Below are 15,525 nucleotides of genomic sequence, written 5' to 3' on the forward strand. Positions count from 1 at the left end.
GGTTCGAAATTTTCCAGATTGTGAAAGACACCATATTCAAGAGACCCATCAAATACCAAGCAGAATAAAGCAAAATAAATCCACACCTAGAAAAACTATATGAAATCCAGAAACTGAAGAAAACAAGGTTATCTGAAGGGTGACTAACAGATGAATCAGATCAGCGACAAGGGGATGACAATTTGCCTTATAGCTGACTTCTTAATGGCAGAACTGGAAACAAAATCCATTTTAATAGTATCTTCAAATTGCTAAAACAATAATTGCCAAAGTAGAATTCTAAGTTCAGCCAAAGTTTTTCAAGAATGAGGTGGAATGAAGGCATTTTAAATTAAGGATTGAGAGGTTTTATTACCTCTAGCTCTTCCTGAAAGAAAATGAAAATCATATCTATAAGGAAGGTATAAGATTCAGAAAGGAATGGGAAGTAAAGAAACCAGAAAATATGCTGTTAGACTAAATAAGCTTTAACTCTATAATATAAAGAACAACAATAATGACAAAATTGGGTTACAAAAATAAAGGGCAACTGAAATACTAGTCAAAAATTAATGCAATGCAATGTGAGATGGGAGGTTGATTGGCATTAAAGTTTTTCTGTTGTTTGAAAGGAGGATAGAGGAAATAACTGTATTTTGCTTCTTGTGTTTCTTTTTCTTCCTTTTTTTTCTCCTTTATTCATCTTCTTTTTCCCCCAAATTCAGATTCAGTGTTGAATTATTCTCGACTCTTCAGTGCATAGCACACTATCACTGGTCAGTAAGAGGCACCTTTCTGATGAGTCTATATACATTCCCTTTTATTCCCACTGTCCTCTTCCACTCTCCTTCCCACTATAGATAACAACTCCACTATTTGACACAGCTTGAATTTGTACGTATCGCTATAAAATACGTAATGTCATTTTGTGTATATATTTATTTTAATTCACATACATGTCTTACTACCACAGAGTATAACTTATTGCCTATAATTTATTGCCTAATCCAGGACACTTTTGAGAGTAAATGGAGATACTCTTATTAAGTTTCCAGAACAGGGGTTTATTAGAACTAATAATTACCTTAAAAAATAGACCTTGTTTTCTTAGTTTTTTTTTTCACTTAGCATTATGTTTTTTTCTTTCTAACTTTTCAGTTTGAAATATTTTCAAACTTATAGGACAGGTGCAAAAATAATACAAAACTCATACTGAGAACTCTACCATACCCCCACCTAGATACTCAGATCCACCAGCTTTTAACATTATGTCACATTTGCAGTGTCATAATACCCGTCGTTCTGCTATCTACCGTCCATCTGTCCATCAATCTTTCTGGCTATCTATCATCGATCTATTTTTCTAAACATTTGAGAGTTTAGCATGTTCCTTGAACATATTTCCATGCATTTCCTAAGAACAAGGATATTCTTTTATGTAACTATCTTAAGTCCAGTTATCAAGCTCAAGAAATTTAGCATTGATATAAAGCTTACAGTCTGTTTTCCAAATGCTCCAATAATATTCTTTTAGGCCTTTTCTCCTCCATTATTATATTTTGTCCAGGATCATATATTGCATTTATTCATCATTATCTCTTTAGTTTCTCTTTATGAAATTGTGGAAACATATGCAAGATGGACATCCCGATCGCAACCACTTCCAAGCATTCAACTCAGTAGGATTAATCACATTCACAATATTGATTAATATCAGCACCATCTGCTACAGAATGTTTCCATCATCCCAAACAAATCTTGCACCCATTATGCATTACTTCTCCATTCCTCTTCCTTCCTGTCTTAGTTTCCCATTTGCTATGACACATACCACCGAATGGGTTGGCTTCATTGTCTCATGGTTCTGGAGGCTGGAAAACTTGCTTCCTTTGGGTGATGGTAGTGTTATGGCTGTCTGGAACTCCTTGGGTTCCTTGGCTTTTCTGTCACATAGTGATGTCTTCTCCTTTTTCTTCTGTATTTCATTGACTTCCAGATTCCGTTTACTTCCAGCTTCTGGGTTTTCCCCTATTAGGCTTTCTCTCCCTATTACTGAAGTTATTCAGCTTATAAAGTACTCCAGTAACCTGGGATTAAGACCCAACCACATCCAGTTGAGACATACTTCAACTAAAAATAACATCTTGAAAAAATCCTATTTACAATGTATTTATTCTCACAGGAATGTAGATTAAGGCCAAGAACCTGTCCAAATTTGGAGTGCATAACTCAAGCCACCACACTCCCAAGCACAGGTAACTTGTACTCTACTTTCTGTACTCTATAAATTTTCATATGCTATCTATTTCATAGAAGTGGAATCATGCAATATCTGCCCTTTGTGCCTGACTTATTTCACTTAGCATGTTGTCTTCAAGATTTGCATGTGTAGTAGCATGTATCAGAACTTCTTTCTTCTTTAAGGTTAGGATTCCACTGTATGGATATACCATATTTTTTATCCATTCTTCTGCTGTTGGACATTGAGCTGTTCCACCTTTTAGTTAACGTGAATTATGCTGCTATGAACATTGGTGTACAAATATTTGTCCAAGCCCCTGCTTTCAATTCTTTTGGCTATATAAAAGGACAACTCTTTTGTCCTTATGCAAGGACAACTCTTTTAGGTATATAATCCTAGAAGTGGGATCCTGGGTTATATGATAGTTCTATGTTTAAACTTTTTGGGGGAACAACAAAACTGTTTTTCACAGTTGTGGCACCATTTTACATTCCCATCAACAACGTACTAAGTTCCTACTCCTCCATAACCTTGTCAACACTTTTTATTTTCCTTTTTTAAAATAGTAACGATTCTAGTGGACATAAGGTGGTATCTAATTATGGTTTTGATTTGCATTTCCCTAATGGCTAATGATGTTGATAATTCTTTCATGTGCTTATTGACCATTTGTATAACTTCTTTGGAAAAATATCTGTTCAGGTCTTCTGCCCATTTAAAGATTGGAACATTTGTGCCTTTCTTGTTGAGTTGTAGGTGTTCTTTATATATTCTGGATATTAAACCTTTGTCAAATATAGGGTTTCTGATTTTTACCCTTGCACTGCCCTGATAAAGTCCTTTTAAGAACAGAAGTTTTTAACTTTGATAAAGTTCAATTTATTTAATTTTTCTTTTGTTGCTCATACTGTTGATGTAAAGTCTAAGAATCCATTGTTTAACACAAGGTCCTGAAATATTGTCTTATGTTTTCTCCTAGGAGTTTCATAGTTTTAGCCTTTATATTTAGGTCATGAAACCACTTTCAGTTAATTTTTGTATATGGTATGAAATATGGATCCACTTTCATTCTTTGCAAATGCATATCCAATTTTCCCACTTCTATTTGTTGAAGAGACTATTCTTTCCCCAGTGAGTGAATTTGGCACCTTTGTAAAAAAATAAATCAATTGACTATAAATGCTTGGGTTTATTTCTGCACTCCCAATTTTATTCCATTGTTTTGTATGTCTGTCCTTGTGCAAGTACCACACTGTGTTAATTACTGAGGACTCGTAATAAGTATTGAAATAGAGAATTGTGAGTCCTCAAGCTTTGTCTTCTTTTTCAAGATGTTTTTGTCTATCCAGGGTCTCTTGCCCTTCCATATGAACTTTTGCGTGTGTGTGTACATGGGAAGCACTGGGAAACAAACCCAGGTCTCTATCATGGCAGGTGGGAACTCAGCCTGCTGAGCCACTGTGGACCTTTCCATATGAATTTGAGGAATAGATTTTCTACTTATGCAAAAAAGGTTGTTGGAGCTTTGATTGGGGTTGTCTTAAATCCATAAATTACTTTGGGTAGTATTGGCTTCTTAACGATATTACATCTTCCAATCTATGGACACAAAATATCTTTCCATTTATTTTATGTCTCCTTTAATTTCTCTCAGTGATGATTCATAGTTTTCTGTGTATAAGTCATTTATACCTTTGGTTAAATTTATTCTTAGATATTCTATTCTTTTAGCTGCTATTGTAAATTGAATCGTTACCTTGATTTTCTTTTCAGATTGTTCCTTGCCATTTTTCAAACATGATTTTTGTGTCTTGTACCTTGCCACTTTGCTGAATTCATTTATTAGTTCTAGTAGTTTTCTTGTAGATACTTCAGGATTTTTTCTATATAGGGCCATGAATAGGGATAGTTTTACTTTTTTCTTTCCAATTTGGATACCTTTAATTATTTTTCTTGCCTAATTGCTCTGGCTAGCACTTCCAGTACAATGTCAAATAGCAATGGTGAAAACAAGCATTCTAGTCTTTCTTTTTCTGATCTTAGGGAGACAGCTTTCATACACCATTGAGTATGCTTTAGCTGTGGGTTTTTTCATGTATGCCCTTTATCATGTTGACAAAGTTCCCTTCTATTCCTTGTTTTCTGACTGTTCTTATCAAGAAAGGGTGCCAGAAATTGCAAAATGCCTTTTTTCTTCATTCTACTAGTGTAGAATATTTCGTTAGTTGATTATTATGTTGCATTGCACTAAGTTAAGGTAAATGATTCAGGAGGGAGTCTGAAAGTGATGATCCAGAAGACATGGGGCTAAATACAAGGAAAAAAACCTTAAGAAGCCAAAGAGAAGCTTTGACATGTATAAGGATATTTATACCATTTGATTGGTAATAGCAAAACATTAATACAACCTGTATTTACATAAACAGGCAAGAGGTTCAACTGTGGACCATTTCTTTTGTGGAATACTATATGTCAACTAATAATGAGGACAAAGCTTTAAGACCTACACTTAAGCGGAAAAAAGCAAGAGTGAGTAGTACCACAGTAAAACATTATTTATATAGAGAAAGATCAAGCCAGATGTTTTTAGATGCACATATAAATGTATAAAAACCCATAGAGAGGTCTGGAATAAGTCATGCTAAACCAGGCCCTCTTTGGAGGAACCTGGAATGGGGGAAGGTCAGGGAAGACATTTGCTCAATCTGTATCATTGGTTGGTGTGGTGATTTGAAATGATGTATGGACCCTAGAAAAGCCATGTTTTAATCTTAATCCCATTTTGTAAAGGCAGTCACTTCTTCTAATCCCTATCCAGCACTGTATGTTTGAAACTGTAATTAGATCATCTCCCTGGAGATCAGATTTAATCAAGAGTGGTTGTTAAACTGGATTAGGTAGAGGCATGTCTCCACCCATTTCTGAAGCCCTATAAAAGAGGAAAGATTTTGGAGAATAAGAGATTCAGAGAGAGCAGAGCAGAATGACATAGCCACAAGAAGCAGAGTCCACCTTTGGAGATGAAGAAGGAAAATGCCTCCCGGGGAGCTTCATGAAACAGGAAGCCAGAAGAAAAAGCTAGCAAATGACACTGTGCTCACCATGTTCCCTTCCAGATGAGAGAGGAACCCTGACCGTGTTCACCATGTGCCCTTCCACTTGAGAGAGAAACCCTGAACTTCATCAACCTTCTTGACAAACCAAGGAATCTTTCCCTGCATGCCTTTGATTGGACATTTCTATAGACTTGTTTTAATTGGGATATTTTGTCAGCCTTAGAACTGTAAACTAGGAACTTATTAAATTCCCCTATTTAAAAGCCATTCTGTTTTTGGTATATTACGTTCTGGCAGCTAGCAAACTAGAACAGTTGGTTTTACATTGAGAGTGTTGGCATTTGTTATTTGGAAAAAACAAAAAAAGAATGAAAAACAAAGTTAGCCCACAGGTACCACTTCGGATTGCTGGATTTTTGTGATGCAAATTTGGTAAATGCAGCATTGGAAGGGCTATTTTTGCCATGTTCAACTTATCTATATTATTGGTAGCCAAATTTGCATTTCAGTAGAAAATAACATTAGAGTGTAAACTGATGACAAAGACTGCCATGTGTCATGTAGTCCGCATGGAGTCCACAAGGTTTTCCTACCATATGCTCCACTCTGTGCTCAGCCAGGCATAATGTGCCCGTGGTAGCTTGGGTGGTAATCTCCAGTTAATAGGTGAAGCTGTCGGGGGGAAAATAACTGTGATACTTCCCTCTAGCCCTAAAATTTTATTACTTTAAATATTTTCAATGAAGAAACTATCTCATTCATTGAACTTGTTCTTTCAGCTTCCTTTTTTATTAAGGTGAAATTCACATAGTATAAAATTGACCATTTTAAAGTGTACAATTCAGTGGCATCTAGCACATTTGCCTTGTTCACTTTTTTTTTTTTTTTTTTTTTGCATGGGCAGACACCGGGAAATGAACCCTTCATTGATCTTCAATATCAGTTTTAAAGTCTCACTTGGAATATCGAGCTAAGTTCTCCTGTGCTTGTGAGAAAAGTGGGAGGCAAAGATGTAGGAGCAAAAAGTTTTAAACAAATACTACCCACTCGACTTTGACCCATCAAAGATCCCCCAAACTCAAGGGACCCAAAGTCCAGCATTTTGAGGTATGGTTTATGCCCCCTTCAACAGGAGCTGTAAAACATGCAGAGAGGACATCTACAGGCCACTTCCTTGAGCCAGCTGGGTTCATACTCAGACAATGAGGACAGCAGTGGCAGCAACTGAGCCCCATTTCAGAGGTCACAGGGACAGCTCCAGTCACTTCGAAGGCCATAGGAACTGGCAGATGGGGCAGGAAGCCTTGGAACCAGCCAGAGCCATTAGTGGAAAAGCTGCCATCACCAGCCTTTCATGACCTTGGGTTCCAGCCTTCTTGCCCCATACCTGGTCAGCTGATTAGCAGCTGTGACATCCTGAAGCTAGCAGCAGGAACTCCTGGGTCCTTGCTCAGACAGCTTTTCAGGTGCTTGGCAGCGCTTTGGGCATGCAGTGAGCCTGCCCAATCTGAGTTAGCTCCATCCCTTCCCTCCACAAAGCTATCTGGAGCCAACAGAAGAGCTGTGGTGACAGACAGCACACGATGCATTGGCCTACTGGTTTGAGGTTAGAAGAAGTCAAAATCAAGACATCAGTAAGGCAAGGCTGTCTTCCCTGGCTCTCAAGTTGATTGCCAGCGATCCTTGGGGCTCCTTGGCTTTCCCATCACAGCGCTGTGTCCTCTCCTTTCCCTTCCAGGCTCTGTTGATTTCCAGCTTCCAGCTTTTCCCCATGACTTTCTCCTACTCTGGCTTCTGGTGTCTTCTCTTTGTAGGCCTCCAGGAATCCAGATTAAGACCCACCCAGGTCCAGCTGGGCCATCTTAACTAAAAATAGCACCTTCCAGACATCCTCTCCATAATGGTTCAGATTTACAGGGATGTAGATTAAGAATGTGTATATGTTGGGGTACATAATTCAATCCATCATGCCTCCAAACTGGTCTTGATGCCTGCTCTCTGCCAGCATCTAAGGAGGGGCCAAGGATGAGGCCTCTGTTAGCATGATTCTTGTATTATCCCATAAATATTTATAGTTGCCTCCCAGGGGCTCCAAGCCAAAGAGCCACATCCATGGGATTTGGCCATGAACAGAATAGGAGGGGAAAAAATACCCTCATGAACTTGCAATGAAGCAAGGGGAAATAGGCGATGGACAATAATCATCATAAGTTAATTATTTAAATTAAATGGTATGTCTAAAAAAAGGAGATCCTACAGTCTCCCTCAATCAGCCCTGATTCCAGAGATTGGCTCTTGCAGTTAGAACAGACTTCCTTATAAAGTCACTTTGTAGCTGGAGCTTATTTCTAGATGTGTAGGTTTCTGATGAAGTAGAAAAAAATCTTGGCTTAGGTTTTGTGACACCTAAAAGATAATTATTTCCAGTTTGAGAGAGAGATTTAATAATTTAGTAAACACGCTGAACCGAGGCTCTGTAGACCTGGATTTCTGTCCAGGCTTTCTTAGTCCTAACTCTATTTGCTTGGGCAAAACATTCCATCTCTCTGAGGCCTTTCTGTGGGAGGTGACTAGTTGATGGTCCCCAAACCTGCCTGGTCCTTTGAATCTCCCAGAGAGCTTTGCAAATATAGGATCTTGGGCCTCACACCCAAGTCAGACTGGGATAAGTCCTGGAGCCTTGTTTCTAATGCTCTGCAGGTAATTTTTAGGGAACAGTGGTGCTGAGGACCATTGGACTACACCACTGGGTCTCACTTTGGCAGCAGAGATGGATGCCTGGACCACTGGCTATCATCATTTAATAGGTCTCCTGTAGCCTGAGGTTTAAAAGCTTCTCCAGGTGAGTCTCACGTGCAACCAGGGTTGATGAGCCTGGGCTGGGTGTTCTTGGAGATCCTGTCCGATGCTGACATTTTCTTGTTTGAGAACTCTCGCTTCTCTTTGCCTTGATAGATACTTAGGTGGCTGTTTTATTGGATTTGATTGAAATGGGATGCTCTGCTATTGGGCTCACGTCTGAGCACTAAGGGGCTTCCCTCTACTCCTTGGCAAATGTCTCATAAGCCTACACCCTGACAAAGAGGCCCCTTCGTTCCCAAGAATGGGATGCAATGAGTCAGCAAAAGCCAATCACAACTGCAAGAGTTAAAACACAGAGTGCTCATCTTACCAGCATCTCACCAACGCAAAATGTTAAAAACAGGGAGAACTGTGGGGATGGAGGTGGGCTGGCAGGGGCATATGGGAACTGTGAAATCTCTGTGTAGTATTACTTTAAAACTGTAATGGCTCCAAAATTAAAGAATTTTTTGTTGTTGTTGGCATAGGCAGGCTCTGGGAATCAAACCCAGGTCTCCGGCGTGGCAGGCGAGAATTCTGCAACTGAGCAACTGTTGCACCACCCAAACAAAATTTTTTTACGTGGAAAAATAGTCTCACTTGTTTTGAGACTCCAGGCCAAGTTTAACCATTTTTTAAATATCCACAAGCATTCTTTAAAAATACTAAATTTTCTTTATACTTTCGAAAGATAATAATTTATGCCTTTAATATTTGTATGAACCACATCACAAATATTTATACTCGAATAGCATCTGCATAGTAGCAGGTGTTTTAAAACACTGTTACAATACAGTCCTGTTTGGAACATGAATTACACCATCTGGTCTCAGCTACCAGCAGAAGGCATAAAATCCTGCAGCTTGGAAATTCCTACTCTATGATTAGTGGATATTTAATCCAGTCTTAAACTTCTTCCCTGCTGGCGGCTCAAGCTCCGAGATTTAAGGAAACTGTGATTCATGGCCACCACCATGCAAAAGCTGAGTCCTGATAAATGTTTTCTGTTCCTGCTCTCTCTCCCTGTTATCAGGGTGGGGTAGAGGGATCAGGAATGCTGGGGGCATCTGCACACAGGGAAAGAGAAGTAAAAGGGGCATTTACTGAGCTCTTACCTATACCAGACCCTGTGACAAGATCTAAATGTGCCTCATCCCATCAGATCCTACAAAAGTTCCACAATTTGGGATTGCATCATTATCTGGGGAGTTTCCACCAACACCAACCCCTGAGTTCTCACCTGGAGCCTTTGCTTGGTGCTCTTACTCTTAGATTGTTTAGGCCACTCTCGCTGGTCCAGGGCTCCCTCACACAGGCCTGTGCTGAGCAGGAGAGGTGGGGACTCTGCCTAGGTCTTTGAGGGGTATGGGGTAAAGGCTGGATCCACACAGGCTTGATTAAACTCAGCTCAGCAGTAGCTGTGTCTCCCAGGTGTCCCAGTCTTAGAGCCATTTCAGGGAGGAATAATCTCTCACCCAAACACTCTTTGACGGAGGCCCTGCCCACTCTCATGGGTCTGTAGACAAAGGGAGCAGGGAGGACAATCCAGGCTCCATGAGCACCTGAGCAGGTCTGCTTCCCTGAAACATAGGGCTGCCTGAGGCTGCCCTGCTCCGTGGGCTCTCAGGAGGCAGAGCTCCAGACATCCCCACCAGGGCCTGGCTACCCTGCTCCCCAAGCTCCTTGCTCCCTGCCCAGGTGAGACACCCTGTTACTGAACCTGGGGTAACCCCATCCTTAACTCCTTCCCTGGCACACCTGAGGCCTGGCTCCTGGATTCACCAATTTACCTTGCTTTTGCTTTTCAGAATCTTGGGCTCAGTCTGTCCTGACTCAGCCTCCCTCAGCATCCATGTCACTGGGACTGAAGGCCACCATCTCCTGTGCTGGAAGCAGCAGTGACATGGGATTCTCTAAGTTTGTGTCCTGATACCAACAGCTCCTGGGCACAGCTCCACCCACTCCTGTTTTACACAGGCAATTCTATCTTCCAAGATTTCAAAACATTCCTCTGCTTCAAATGCAGCAACACAGCTCCCTCCCTGTCTCTGGGCTGCAGTGGGAGGAAGGGGCTGCTCATACCCCAGCAGGGACCTTTACCCCGTGGTCCGAACCCATGATGGGGTGAGTGCAAACTCAGCCCTGTGCCCTCAGGGCCCCTCCTTCCCATCTCCCTGCTCCCCTCTGCACAGGAGCCCTTCTGCACATGTGGCCTGATTCTCCTCCGAAGATCTCTCTCTTCTCCTAAAGAAGACAAGGGAAACACATTGAGAATATACACAAGCTTATCCCTGCCTGTGTGACAAGGTCTGAGTTATGGACATTGTCCAGTGCACAGAAGGTAGCGACCAGGGGCCCAAAGAGTTCTGCCCTGTTCACTCAGGCCATTCCCTGCACACATGGCGACTGCCCAGTGCTTCCTACACCCACTGGTGCAGACCAGCCTGGATTCAGGTCAGCTCAGATGGTGCCATGGTATTCAACTTGGCGTTCACCAAGATCCAGTGGAGATGACTGTTTATGGGGGTCCATCTGGCCCCCTAAAAGGATGTAATTTAAAAAATCTGGAATAGAAACACTAAAAAAAGTGTATAAGCCCACATGATTATAGTACATGGCTACAGGACTTGTACTTGTGCTGGCTGCAGGAATTTAGTTCAAAAAGGACAACTATAGGCTGGGATGTTGGGTATGGGTTATGAGGCCCGGAGACTCTGGCTAACCTGGAGTGTGGACATCCCCTTCCAGTACCAGGGGCCTCAACCTGTGCACAGTGCAGCCTTTTCCTGGCACATCCAATGGCAAGAAACTGAGGCCCATGGCTCCACCAGGAGGGCTATGACCAGTGCTCGTACCCAGGGCCTCGGTGAAACGAGCAGTGAGGACCCCTGCAAAGAGCTCCTTGCTCCTATGCTGTCCCACGTTGCCCATCATGTTCCAGCCCCAAGTGTGCACCTCATGTGCATCGACCCACCAAGCAGACCAGAAATAAGCAACATGGTCCAGAGAGAAGAGACATACTGGTGGAAACTATAGATGGTGCCATGAGCTCTGGGGGCCAAATTTCATCCTGGTGGAGTTTCTAAACATCATAGATACTTGATGCCTTTTGGTTTAATCAGTAATGAGAGATTTTTGATGTATAAACAAGGATGAAAGATTCACATGGAACAGAGGATACCAGAAGGTTTACATGGAGGTTCCTTTTGTTTCTGACAATCTTTAGTTTCTGACTGGTTCTTCAAACCATCCAAGCAGGGGTAAATCTCAGATGTATCTCCCGAGTACACATCCCCCTCTATAGACTCAAATTTGTATTTCTGATTCTATAGGACACATTTTGACCCCTTCAGTCCTGCTGCTCTGCTGGACCACTGGGCGATTGTCCATCCACACTGAACAGTTGTCTGAAACTGTGACCTCTTTGTTCCTTGAAGATACAACTGATGTTTCACTCTCCAATGCTGAGTAGAAGGTCTCTGATATGTGCTCATCCACTAAGCATACCTGTGGCAGGGGCAATGTAGGGGTTCTGGGATATAGAATGTCCTGTGGCCACACTGAGAGCAGAGGTGGCCACCGAACCAGAGTGTGCGGGTCTGCCCCAAGTCCTGTAGCATCGCCTTCAGCCTGGCATGCAGCTCAGCAAGCCTTCCCAGGTGGAGAGCACTGTGAAGGTCCTGGTAGGTCTCCAGAGGGGTAGGATACAAGCCGAGGTGTAGGTATCTCAACCCAACAGCATTCTGCAGCAGGTTTTCCAGGACAGGCATGGAGATGGGGTTTCCACAGAAGCTGAAGGACTTGAGCTGGGAGCAGCGGCTGAGGGCAGGCAAGAGGATGTTGAAATGGGCATCTGTGAGCCCACACTCATCTAAATCCAGGTTTTGGAGGGTGGCTGAGACTTTCTTCAGCAGAACTTTGAGGGGCTCAGGGTTTATATTGAGCAGGATGACACCACTCAGGGCCAGTTGCTTTAGGTGACTGATGTTCACAAAGAGGGACAGGTGCATCAAGTCGGATTCCTGAAGTTGGCAGTAGGTTATGGAAAGCTTTTCCAGGGGGGTCATCAGGCACCTGGGGAGAGACAGAGCAGTAAGGTCTGGGGAGTGGTGGTTTTCAGTGGAGAGAGGTAGGAAGGACCCAGGACTCTAGGTGCGAGATGACTCATTTACCCAGACCCAACGTCATTTCACCCAAGGCCAAGGTCATGGTAACCATCTGGTGATGGCCAACATCCATCAAGCCAGATGGTAAAGGGTACAGGCATTCAAGCCTGTCCAATAGTAGGAGGAGATCTGACACTGTCCATTATTTGTTGTTTGCTGGGTCAAGTTAACAAAATCTCAAGCGCTCCTTTTCCTTATCTTTCAAAGAGAAACCCTACAACCACTCTTCCTTATGGTGCAGATGAATTGAGGCAATGATGGAGTGTGCTCAGGAGAGCCGGACACTATCACTCAATCAAACGGAAACCAGTGAATTTCAGTACCAGGAGACACAACCACCTGCCCCAAATGCTTTCAACTCTGGCTTTCTTCAGCTGCAGTTTGGCCCCCAGAATTCACTGGCTGCTGGAAGATATGCATTAAGGGCAAACCTGGGCAACATCTGGCAACATCCACTGGGGCTGCCAGTCTATAGGGACTCACTCCCTTCCTTGCAGCGAGAGAAAACCATTCTTCACTCCTGCTCCCTCACCTTCATATCCCAAAGTATGCATTTTCCATAAACTAACTTACCTGGAGCTCAAAGCAACCCTTTGATGGACAGAAAGCTTATGACAGCTTTGGAGGGAAAGGTTCCTGCTCACAAAGCTGGAGAGTGTAAAAGTGAGTATACTTAGGAACCCTCAAGTTTCACAGGCTTGCCTTTCTTCAATGTTCTCTCCCTTCCTGTTTTGAGATAGCATTTCCCAAGGAAGAATTCCCAAACCCACCTTCAGTAGACCTTAAACCCCATTACAGAGGTTCCTAGCATGGTGTCTCTGTTTTCAGAGCTCTATCCTGATTTATGCATCTCCCTTTTGCTGGGTGATTGTGAGATCTCATGTTTGGGGATAGAGCAGCAAACACGACAATGGGTCAGCATTCTAGTGGCTCATTCACTCTTCCTTTGCCAGCAACTGGCACACAGTGCATGCGCCTTTAGTGTTTACCATAACGAAGAAAAGTTTGCTCTGGTCTGTAGAGAAACCTTACTGTACATCTCACCTGAGCACTTGGTCCAAGCGGCCTTTGAGGAAGTAGACAGAGTCCAAATAGAGCTCCTGGAGGAGGTGCAGTCTGAGCATCTGAGCAGTGAACTGGGCGACATGACGCTCCTCCTCGGCTGGCGAACTGCAGGAAGGCACACAGACATGGGCAAAGAGGAGTCTGTGCCGATTGACCATCTGGCCCAGGTGTGGGGCAAAGCTTCCTTGGATGGGCTGCTTCCAGGTGCAGCTCACGTCCACTTCCTGGATGCGGTGTAGCTGCACCATTTTCAGGAGCTTCTTCAAGTTTTTTACTGGCATTGCAAAAGCCTTCAGCTTCTTACAGCAGAGGTGGAGGGAACCTTTCCTCTGCTTGGCCCACTCCATGAGGTAGATAAGAAATTCATCCAGGGTGTTTTGCTTGAAGCAAAGATCTATGAGCACCTCCAGGGGGACCAAGGGTTGCTTTGCTCCCATCCTTGGATGGTCCACTTTTTGCCTCTTAGGGATGGGCTGGGCTGCCTCTGTCTCTGTCAGTGAGAGCAACTGAGCTCTGGCCCTTCCTCCGGACCATAAGGCCCAGAAGTCATGATGCACATTCTCCCGTAAATCCAGCACCTTCAATTTCCATCTCCTGGGGGGGTGGGGGAGGGAGACAGGATTGGGTAGATGACTTCAGTTCAACTCAGGATAAAACCGTTGGCCCCAGAATCTAGGCAAGGACCAGACTGGTGGTCTGCATTTTTACCCCACATCCCAGATAGCAGCTATTATCCTCCCCACCTCTCTGCTCTCTGCCTGACATTCTCTGTCCCCCTTTCTCCCGGAATGCTTCCTGGTCCTCATGCCAGGAAGGGGAAGGGGTGTGTAGATATTCCTTCAGTGACCTCTGCATCTTAATCAGCCCTATGCTTCTGGAATCCCCTTCCCCAAGTGAGCCCAGCAATGGCTGCAGGCCTCCCCTTGCTTCCTCATGGCACCATCAGAGCATCTGCCCCATTCTTTGGATGTCCCCCCATGCCCCCTGACCCCAACTGTCTCATGCTCTGACTCCTGGCACTCTGCAAGTCTCCCTGACTCACACTTACCTGGGGCGAACCTTGTGGGTGAGCAGGCCATCGAGTCCTTCAAGAGCAGCTTGTAGGATCTCCTGGCGAGTCTTCCATATCTTCATCAAGGCACCCAGTGGGAGGCAAGGGAAGGGCCAGGCCTGCACCATCGCCTTCAGCGTCTGGCTGTGTCTCCCGGCAAAGGCTGCCAGAAATAATGGTGGGAAGAGCTCTGTGGGCAGCTCGTCCAGAGCCGCGATGGCCAAGGCCTCGTCCCTCAGCAGGCTCTGACCCGCCAGCTCCAGGAGCCGGGGTGGGGACTTGGGCTTCCTCATTCTGCTGAATCGGCTCCCAGAGGAATCCTGAGGAGACATCCAAGGAACAAAGCATCCTTCTCAGGCCAAGAATGGGCAACTCCGTCTTTCCCAACCCTTCAGAGAAATCAACTCAAGGCCGTCACTTCTCTGGCTCTTGTGGGAGAGTCCTCAGTTTACCCTAATTCCCCTCTGGGCTGTGGTCAAAGTCACAAGACTGCAGCACTGGATGGCAAGACAACCACCAGCCTCATGGCATCTCCACCCACAGGTATATCGGATTATATTCCCATTGGGGAGTGGGCAACCCTGAACCCACACCTACTTTGGGAAGTGATTTCTGATCATCACTCAAGGGCCCAAAGCCATGGCATTGGAAGCATAATGTGCTATGTTCTCAGATCACCCAGCTGCAGGTTACCCCTAAAATGGGGGCCATTATTTTTTCATTTTCAGAATTTTCATTGGGAAACTGTAAAAGCCAAACAGCATTACACAGCACTTGGAAGACAGAGATGAAAGCCTAATTAATAAAATCACAAAACCATAAGAACTGGAATTTCTGGGCAAAGACTAAATATTTAAAATGCCATGAAAGGAAGATTCAACTGGCTAGATAACTGTCATTTCAAAAAGTTTTTCAAAAAAGTCATATTTGAGATCTTTAAAGAAAAAGTAGACCCCCCCCCCCATGCCACGTGTTGGGCCTGGCACCCCGGGAGCAGGGCTGACGGCAGGGAGATGCCCCATCCTCCACGGAGGGTCCTGGCTTACCATATCTGGGCTGGTCGGCAGCCTGCAGTCCACACACACCTCTCGGAGAACCATGGCAGTGACCCAGCTCTCAGGCTTC

The 15,525-nt window shown here is 43.9% G+C and overlaps 1 protein-coding gene across 1 annotated transcript; it reads right to left on the reverse strand.

The window, feature by feature from the left end:
• Positions 1 to 11,319: 11,319 nt before the first annotated feature.
• On the reverse strand, positions 11,320 to 14,693 carry LOC143658622 (melanoma antigen preferentially expressed in tumors-like). Its single transcript, XM_077130757.1, has 3 exons — positions 14,398 to 14,693; positions 13,329 to 13,943; positions 11,320 to 12,192 (listed from the first exon to the last, which is right to left on the reverse strand). Exons 1-3 carry the CDS (start codon positions 14,691 to 14,693, stop codon positions 11,616 to 11,618), a joined length of 1,488 nt encoding a protein of 495 aa, XP_076986872.1. The 3' UTR covers positions 11,320 to 11,615.
• Between the last annotated feature and the right edge of the window lie 832 nt (positions 14,694 to 15,525).

This window comes from Tamandua tetradactyla, chromosome 2, assembly GCF_023851605.1.
Source record: "Tamandua tetradactyla isolate mTamTet1 chromosome 2, mTamTet1.pri, whole genome shotgun sequence".
NCBI classification, from domain to species: domain Eukaryota; kingdom Metazoa; phylum Chordata; class Mammalia; order Pilosa; family Myrmecophagidae; genus Tamandua; species Tamandua tetradactyla.

What these genes read in the sequence shown, in the direction of transcription:
- LOC143658622 (XM_077130757.1), bottom strand. Translation starts at nt 14,693, where the DNA reads ATGAGGAAGCCCAAGTCCCCACCCCGGCTCCTGGAGCTGGCGGGTCAG. An exon ending in ACCCACAAGGTTCGCCCCAG is followed by an intron (nt 13,944 to 14,397) that starts GTAAGTGTGAGT and finishes CCACCCCCCCAG; the next exon opens with GAGATGGAAATTGAAGGTGC. An exon ending in CGCTTGGACCAAGTGCTCAG is followed by an intron (nt 12,193 to 13,328) that starts GTGAGATGTACA and finishes GTCTCTCCCCAG; the next exon opens with GTGCCTGATGACCCCCCTGG.